Source organism: Malus domestica, chromosome 17 (assembly GCF_042453785.1).
Source record: "Malus domestica chromosome 17, GDT2T_hap1".
In the NCBI taxonomy this organism is placed as follows: Eukaryota; Viridiplantae; Streptophyta; class Magnoliopsida; order Rosales; family Rosaceae; genus Malus; species Malus domestica.
In genome coordinates this window covers 31,198,974-31,208,156 of record NC_091677.1, presented here as the reverse complement: position 1 = coordinate 31,208,156, position 9,183 = coordinate 31,198,974, and the positions used below count along the sequence as shown (strand labels likewise).

General features: G+C 43.9%; 1 protein-coding gene across 1 annotated transcript; it reads right to left on the bottom strand.

Annotated features, from left to right (window-relative positions):
* Positions 1 to 219: 219 nt before the first annotated feature.
* Positions 220 to 1,645, bottom strand: LOC114822492 (exocyst complex component EXO70C2-like). The gene is made up of 4 exons (XM_070816502.1): positions 1,341 to 1,645; positions 1,119 to 1,296; positions 793 to 1,067; positions 220 to 586 (listed from the first exon to the last, which is right to left on the bottom strand). The coding sequence occupies exons 1-4, from the start codon at positions 1,643 to 1,645 to the stop codon at positions 220 to 222; spliced, it is 1,125 nt and encodes a 374-aa protein (XP_070672603.1).
* Positions 1,646 to 9,183: the final 7,538 nt, after the last annotated feature.

The following is a 9,183-nucleotide window of genomic DNA, read 5'->3' as shown; positions in this document are numbered from 1 at the left end:
AAAGTCTCATTGATAAAGGTCAATTTTATTACAAAATTACTTGCAATTTTCTTTGTACAAAATTAAATTACAGCTTCTTTGAAAAAAATAAAAAATAAAAAATAAAAAAAATAAAAAAAAATAAATAAAAATATACATATGTTATCTAAAATATATATATATATATATAATATATATATATATATATATATATATACATGTCTGAGCCCAGCTACAAAATCAGGCCCGTCTCCATCTCTCCGCCGACCCAAACCGTAAGCCCAGCAACCAGGCCCGGTCCTCTCCTCTGATGGCACTATCTTTTGATTCTTGGCAAATTTCGGAGGTTGAGGAATTCTCAAAGTTATTGTGTTTAAAACCAGAAGTCTGATTGTTCAGCCTGAATCCATCTTCAGCAGAAAGCAGCTTAGAATTGTTGGCCATTAAATCTTCCCGGATTTCAGGTTCTTGAATCTCCCTACCATTTCGTGAGACGTCATCTGTTTTAGCAAACATTTCTTCTTCAGGAATTCCCTTAACACGATCCGGCTCATGTGACACCGATAACACAGCAGCATCTGCAGCAGCAGCAGCCTGGCGGTGGGGACTCAAATCCCGACAACCCCGAGAGTCTCAACTCCCAGATCTGACTCCAAACCCTTATCCGATCTTCCCGACGAGTGCTTGGCCTGCATATTCTACTCCCTCGGCTCCGGCGACCGGAAACGATGCTCTCTGGTCTGCCGACGGTGGTTGAAGATCGAGGGACAGAGCCGGCACCGTCTCTCCCTCCACGCACAATCGAATCTCTACCCGACCTCCGACTGCATCTGCTCGTCGCTCACCACCCACGTGCTTTGCGTCTTGTGGATCTCATCGAACAAGGCGTTGAAGCTCTTGAACCTCTCATTCAACACCGGCTTCGCCACCTTCCCGTTCACGCTCAGCCCTTCGTGGCTCAAGCACTGCAGCAGCCGGTCCCACGTCTCTTTCTGGTAGTTCTTGTGGTACTGCCTCAGATCCGACGACCGCCGACGGTACCACGTCTCGCCTATACACGAGTTGATCTCTGCCGACCCTTTGATTTTCTACAAGATGTATCGCCCGTTGTTCATCATGAAGATGGAGCTCAAAGCCACGTCCTTGTACAGCTTCGCTTTCGTCTCGAGATTCGAGTCCAGCAAGTCCATCTTGCGCATCAGCTGCAAGTAAAACGGCGATTGGTCGCCGCTCGTGTTCCCGGATCCCTCCCCTGCCTCGTACTCGCCGCGTTCAGGCCGACTCGTCGAATCGGCGCGTTCGATCTTCGAGTGCTCTCTGAAAAAACCAATTCGAGCGTGTCCTTGTACTCGCACGCGTACCTCAGGTATTTCATCGTGTATCGGGTTAGCGGATGGACCGCCCCTCCAGGAACCGGGTTTCTAACCGTCTCGGCCTTAAGTGAGTTCTCCAGATCACAGAAAATGCATATCGCTACCACGCCGAGGCGGGTCCGGACATTAGAGATCTCGTGCTTCAGCTCGTTCACGCAATCAGCGGGAAACAAGTTGTCCATTTTGGGGATCACCTCCCGCAACGCCTCATACATGTCCAGCGTCTTAAACAGCTTCTCCGCCGACCGCTTCGATATCGCAATCCCCTCCACGAAATTGAGAAGCTGTATCATCACCCCCTGGTCAAATTGCTGAACAGGCTCGACGAGATGGACGGGTAGTCAGCAAACACCGCCTCCACGAACTTCCGCTCGCCGGAGAAGTATACGGTGGTGCATTCCTTGAAGGCCTTCACCCATGAAACGATCTCTCTTTCGAGCGATTCCCAGTGCATTTTCTGAATGTTGTCGAGGCTGTGCTTCTCTAGTCCCAATTTGTGCAGAGTCTCATCGAACAAGTGCCTTCTCGAGATCAGTGCAACAGATGCGCAGTGGCGGTGCTCGGTGGCAGTACGACGGGGGTGCAGCGGCTGTGCTCAGTGGTTGGGCTCAGTGGCTGTGCTCTGGGTTCTAGCTGGATCCGACATCAAGGTCACCTCCACCTCCTCCGTCTCCTGCCTCGCAACTGCCAACAACTTCAAAGACCGCTGTCAAACGACTAGCCGGCCGAGAAGCTCTTCCTCAAGCTCCAGCTCTAAGTTCGCCTTCATCCTTCCCTGCAAATTCCCTAGCCCATCATCGAAATTTATAAAAAAATAATAATAATAGAAAATGGGATGGTGGATCAAAGATGGGGAACAACAGCCCCATGACAGATCAAAAGTTTCTGGTGGTGCATGGGCACCATGTGCAGAAAGAAGAAAAAAATTGTAAAAAAAAAATAAAAAAAAAAATATATATATAAAAATAAAAAAGAAAAATGATGGAACTTGGTGCATCCAGCACCAAAAGAAAAAGAATAAATAAATAAATAAATAAATAATAAATAATAATAAATAATTAAATAAAAAAAAAAAACAAATGCATAGAGAGAAATAGAAGGTTCATTTTTTTTTTGGAAATTTTACATAAATTTACATTATACGTACCTAAAAAAAAAAAAAAAAAAATCAAATCAAATTTACAAGAGAGGATCTTCAAGGACGATCAGGTGTCGCCTCACCACTCGGCAGAGCTCCAGAAATGAGAGGCGCTGGAGGTTGACTGTTTGAAGCTTCACCACTCGGCGGAACTCCAGGAAGAAGAGGAGCCAAAGGTTGATCATTTGGAGCTTCACTACGCGGTACAGCCCTGGAAGACGAAGGCAAATGTTGTTGGAACAAACCCACAAACCTCCGATGATCAAGTAAAATCTGACCATCAGATTCCTGCATCTGGTCAATTTTCCTCTTCATGTTTGTGGCATAGTTGTGTGCAAGCTTGTGCAACTGTTTATTCTCATGCTTGAGCCCTCTAATCTCCTGTTTGAGACTCATCACTTCAGCCGCCAACGATTCAACTTGACGGGTTCGAGCAAATAGGCGTTGGGCCATGTTGGACACAGAACCCACACACTGCACACTAAGAGCCAGAGACTCCTTAACAGCCAACTCATCAGACCGCCTGGAAAGTAGTCTGTTATCTTTGGGAGTGACAAGGTTCCGGGCCACCACCGCAGCGGTCATATCATTCTTCATCACCGAATCCCCAACGGTAAGAGGACCAGTAGGGGATATGAAGGATGGGCGCCATATGTTATCCGGAGAAGACGGGACTACCTCTTCACCAAGGTTCAAATCAAAACGACGGTCGGAGGGTCCAGACATTTTCAAAGTATTGAAGGAAGAAGAGATCGGACAAATCAAGATCTTAGAAGTACAAGAGGGGAGTTTTCACAAGCGAAAATTCAAGTGTGCTTTGAAACGAATTGCATGCCTCTATAAAAAGCAGCACTCGACGGGATTTCAGAGATCGAAGAGGCGAGCTCAGAATTCGAAGAGGCCATTCAAAAATCGAAGAGGCCATTCAAAAATCGAAGAGGCAAGCTCAGAAATCGGAGAAGCATCTTGCTTTTCCAGACGCGTCGGCACCCGTCACACGCAAACTCAGCTTTGCGGAAATCACGGATGGTTTGTCGAAACGCCAATCCCAGATATCGAAGAGGCGCCAGTCTTTTCAGCCTTGTCAGCACCCGTCACACCTAAACTCAGCTTTACGGAAATCACGGGCAATTTGTTAAAGCGCCAATCCCAGATATCGAAGAGGCGCCAGTCTTTTCAGCCTCGTCAGCACCCGTCACGCGCAAACTCAGCTTTGCGGAAATCACGGGCAATTTGTCGAAGCGCCAATCCCAGATATCGAAGAAGCGCCAGTCTTTTTCAGCCTCGTCAACACCTATCACACGCACGCTCAGCTTGATGAAAATTACGGACAATTTGTCGAAAAATTCTGATAAAGAAGAAAGCACGTGAAGCCATACTGATCAATCACGCATTGGTTACCGACACGAGTAAAAGAATAGTACCTCTACAGGTACTAACGAATTTCCTATAACTGTCCACCTTCACCTTCCATAGCAAGGCAGACACACAGAGCCTCTCTTCATCTCAAAAATTATTTTCCCAACGAAACCTCTCGAGTCATTCAGTGTTCCTTATTCCTTGGAGTACCTCTGCAAGCTAATGACTCCAAAGCAAAAGTATCTCATATCACCAGGGTAGAAAGCAAGAGTATCTCATATCATGCACTCTCCCTGTCCTTTCCTTTGTCCTTGTTCCTACCTACAAAGACAAGGATAAAGAAAACAATATGCCGGAACTTCCACTCAAACTCGGGTAAGGAACCGACTGCTTGGAACCCTTCCCTGATTGCCTACTTAGCACTGCTCTCGAGTACTCGCCTTCCACTGCTGATGTACTTTCAAAGAAGCTGCCACATCTGCTTGGAGGACAGATAAGGCAAGTGAAAATGATACCTTGCAGCATGTGGAGACAAGGTGCAGAAGGAATAAGCAGAGAAGAATGCGGTCTGCACGATCAACTCAGCAGAAGGAGTCCGAACTGAGGAACTCGAGAAGCTGCCACATCTGCCTAAAGAAACAAGCAGAGAAGAATGCAGCATGCACAGTCAACTCAGCAGAAAGAGTCTGAGATGAAGAACTCGAGAAGATGCCGCATCTGCCTGAGGACGGTGAACTCGTTTTGACCCTCAAATTCTTGGGTCGACTTACTAGGCATTGTGGGCTGCACGTGCCGATTCACCACCCTTGAATCAAATCCTTAAAGACCAAGTCACCAATTGGAAGAGGAGCCCATCAATCTCGGAGATTATACCGTTGACCAAACTACTTAGGTGTGAATTAGAAAGATTGAACAAAGCAACAAGTCATCACCTTCACCTCGTGCCTGCTTGCCGTGTGTTCGAGTCAGCCTTCAAGAATCAAGCTTCAACGGCCCTTGAAGAAGCTTCCAGCCAAATTCAAAATCAAGCCTCGACGACCTTGGAAGAAATCACAAGTCCGATTCAAGATTAAATGTCTACCACCCTTAAATCAAAACCTAGTTCAAGAATAAGCTGTGGAAAATCAACAATTGGATGAATCTAGAAAATCCTCCAACCCAGTTCAAGATCAAAGCTGTGGAAAGTCAACAAGCGCAACAAAATACGTGCCGATTCACCCACTACCAAAGCCAAAGGTCATCTACCACATGAAGTTCCTTGTGGTTCAATTTCAACCTTCAAGATCAAGCCTCGACGGCCCTTGAAGAAATTTCAAACGAAAGTTCAAGAACAAGCCTCAACGGCCCTTGAAGAAATCTCCAGCCCAATTCAAGATCAAGCCTCGACGGCCCTTGGATCGACATCTACAGTAAGGGACTTCAAAACGCATCTCCTACACGTGACAAGCACATGTATACGACGTGCCTTGAAGTGGGGGCATTTGTAGACATCGAAATTTCGGTAAATAAATGTTGACCGATAAATCAAAGTGTCAACGCTCATGTATTACATAAATTTTACACGTAGCGTGTGACTCAACGAAAATTGAAATGAGTTGGAAAAGTCATCAAATAGGACACGTGTCAACACCTGGCAGAAACGACTTATTTCATCTGGGATATTATATTCAAAATTAGGCCTTGGAAAATTCTATAAATACAAGCCCATTTCATTCATTTTAGAGGACCAATAGATATTACACCTTGAAGCTCTGAAGCTCTGAAACCCCGAAGCTCTCAAGCATCTAGGTTCCCGAAGAATCAAGAAAGCCTTCTTCGTTCTTCGTTCATCGTTCTTCCAAGATCAAGCCCCAACGGCCCTTTGGATCAACAATCATCCACCAATTCAAGATCAAGCCCCGACGGCCCTTGAAGAAAGTGTTCTTCGTTCTTCGTTCATCGTTCTTCCAAGATCAAGCCCCGACGGCCCTTGGATCAACCATCCACCAATTCAAGATCAAGCCTCGACGGCCCTTGAAGAAAGCACCATCGTTCATCATCCGTTCATCCAAGATCAAGCCCCAACGGCCCTTTGGATCAACAACGTCGACAAATCCACACATCCAACTGTTCTTCAAGATCAAGCCCAAAAGCCCTTGAAGATTCGTTCATCACTGTTCTTCAAGATCAAGCCCAAAAGCCCTTGAAGATCCGTTCGTCACTGTTTTTTCAAAGATCAAGCCCAAAAAACCCCCTCTGAAGATCCGCTCAAATCCACCTTCAAGATCAAGTCTACGGCCCTTGAAGAACGTTCATCCTTAGATCAAGCCCAACGGCCCTTTGGATCAATCGCACATCCACAAATACACACCTTACGGAGATCGAATCAGAGGATCAAAATAGAGAGAGATTGTAACCCAAAATCATCAAATACAAATATTTGTTTGTGCACGTTTGTTCTTGTCTCTTTCGTTTCAGGAATTTTCCGTGTTCACATTGACTTCTGGCGAATTTCTGTGTGGTTCTCTCAGAAAGGATATTTGTGATTGTAGAAGAAGAATGTTGATTTGTTGTGTTCTAAATACCATGCAGATGGATGTATATATAATATGATTATGCTTGTTCGCAACAGGTATGAGGAAGGGATGCATCTGTTCGGAGACATCTTTTCAGATGGGTGTTTTCTTTCTGCGTTCTTTCACGCTTTAAACTTCATCTAAAATGATGAGTGTTGATAAAATAATAAAAAATTAATTAATTAATTAAATTCGAAATTAATTAAAAATAATTAATTAAATCCGAAAATAATTAATTAAAGTATTTAATTATTAGAACCCATCTTTTGATAATTAATTATATATTAATTATCAATTAATTAGTACACATCAAAGCCCAACCTCAAAGGTGAGCTCAATTTTATTCTCTAAGGTCCATCATTCAAATCACTTTGAATAAGGAACAAAGCCTTATAAAGTGAGGAACCTTGTGGTGGTGAGCAACATGGGACTATGAAATTCTACACAAAATTTCCAATTCCGATTTGGCCTCCATGCTGCCAAATGGGGGTGATGTGATCGTGGGGTGTGGCGGGGGCGGCTGGTGGCAATGGCTGATGTGATCGTGCACTGGAGGTAATTGGGTGGTCGAACTGGTCCCGATAGCGGACTCAGCAGTCAAGGCTTGGATCCCACTGGCCACCACTGTAGCACTGAGGACCGACGTCTCACTTTGAGCTGAAGAGGAAGCAAACTGGTGGCCGTTGGTTTCAATCGGAGAGCCATCCACTTTCACAAAATAAATTCAACAAATTAAAAAAACAAACAGATTAACAAATTAGCAAACTTAACCAAAAAAAAATCAATCGGAGAACTATCCATTTTCACAAACTTAACCCTAAATATCACAGATTCAATCCCAAATTAACAAATTATAATCCAATTCACAACTAACAAATTGAAATTCAATTCATAATTTCACAAAACACATACCTTCACCGTGCATAATCCATCTCTAAGTATCACATATTCAACCCCTAACCCTAAACATCATAGATTCAACATATTAAAACCCTAACCTTAAACATCACAGATTCAACAAATACAAACCTAAACCTAAATATCACAGATTCAACCCCTAACTAACAAATTATAAAAGACTCAACCCCAAATACAAATTATAAATCATCAAATCGAAATCAAAAATCAAGAAACCAAAATAAAAAATTACTCCTTACACTAGAAGAGCGAGAGTGAAAGGGATGTTGTGAGAGTGAGGAGGATAACCTGAGTGACGAGGATGGTCTGAGAGCGAGTGTGACAATACTAGAGCACTAAGAGAGAGACAGAGTGAGAATGAAAGTGAGAGTGAGAGTGAGAGTGAGAGAGAGAGAGAGAGAGAGAGAGAGAGAGAGATCGAAAGTGAGAGTGAGAGTTAGACTGAGAGAACAGTTTGAGGGAGAGAGATACTGAAATGGCCGGAGGAGGAAAAAAGAAGAAGCTTCTGGGCTTATAAGATTCTTAAACCCTTACCCGACGCAGGTTCGTTACTTAGAAATATTTAAAATTTGCGACACCTGTTCGTTAACCTTATATTGAATTGACTAAGTAAAATGTCGTACTTGTTGTAAACATTCCTAGAATAAGTATGATTGTGTAAATCCTAGATTAGATTTGATTATAGTTATCCTTTCCTATTACAACTTGTATTACTTGGAGGAGAAGGAATATCTTCTCTCCCTTTACTACTATAAATAAAGGCACAATGTAGGAGGGATAACAACACACACATTCCCCTACAATTCTACAAACACACATCTCTCTCCTCTCTCTCTCTGCCGCCGGCCCTAGTCTATCTGTCAGATAAATATAGACCACAACACGTTATCAGCACGCTCCTACCGCTGCGCTTAGGAATCTGACGTTGGAGATTTTTTTCTGCATCAAACTAGTTCATCCATATCATCACGCAATCAGGTTCTTTCCAAACAACGGCTTTTAACTCGATATTTTGCAAGCCCTGATAGCATGAACATTCACCATGATGCATGACTCAACTTTACGTTTTACGTATTTTAGATTCTACATAAATTGTGTATGCTTTATAACCAAAATTGCTACAATTATGTGAATTTGATATTTACCATGAATTGAATCTTACATATGTACATGCATTGAAATTATTATTTGCATATGCATCAACGTAAATATGTGATTCATTAAAATTATACATGCATATAATATAATTGAATTAAAAAAAATTTGGAATTGGGGAATACGGGTTCTGTACGAACCCGTGCACTTGTACCATGCAAGCCGCAAGCCACCAGGCCCGCAGCTTGCGATGGCCCAACCAATCCCCCATCTTTCCCGAGTCGAGAACTAAACCTGGTGCCTCGGCTCCAGGCTTAACACCCAGACCCGACGCCCAGAAGGCGTCACCACCCATGAAACCGTCAAACAACATGGCCTGCAGCCATGCCCTGATACCCTCGACGACCTGCAGTCGTCGCTGACGAGTTTTTTTTTTTTTGATTGACAGTCGATTTTTTCTTTGAAATTTCAATCGACAAGTCTAGGGTTTTACTACGTTGAGAATTCCTCACTCTCCGTCCAAATTTATGGTTAGGAATGACCCCCACGGCCTTCGCCGTGATTTTTGAATCATGGACAACCACCTGCAGTGGCACCGTCCCAAATTTTCCGGCCTTCTTCCTTAGCCACGCACACCCAGTGCCGCTGGGTTTGTTTTGTCCTGCACCCTGAAGCCCTAACGGGCTCCCGCCTCTCGGCCTGTGTGACAAGAAAAAAAATAAACAAATTTTTGCTGGGCTCGCTTGCAGCGGCCCAGCCCGTAAAG

What these genes read in the sequence shown, in the direction of transcription:
- LOC114822492 (XM_070816502.1), bottom strand. Translation starts at nt 1,645, where the DNA reads ATGATACAGCTTCTCAATTTCGTGGAGGGGATTGCGATATCGAAGCGG. An exon ending in TACACGATGAAATACCTGAG is followed by an intron (nt 1,297 to 1,340) that starts GTACGCGTGCGA and finishes TGGTTTTTTCAG; the next exon opens with AGAGCACTCGAAGATCGAAC. An exon ending in CAGATGCAGTCGGAGGTCGG is followed by an intron (nt 587 to 792) that starts GTAGAGATTCGA and finishes TCGGGATTTGAG; the next exon opens with TCCCCACCGCCAGGCTGCTG.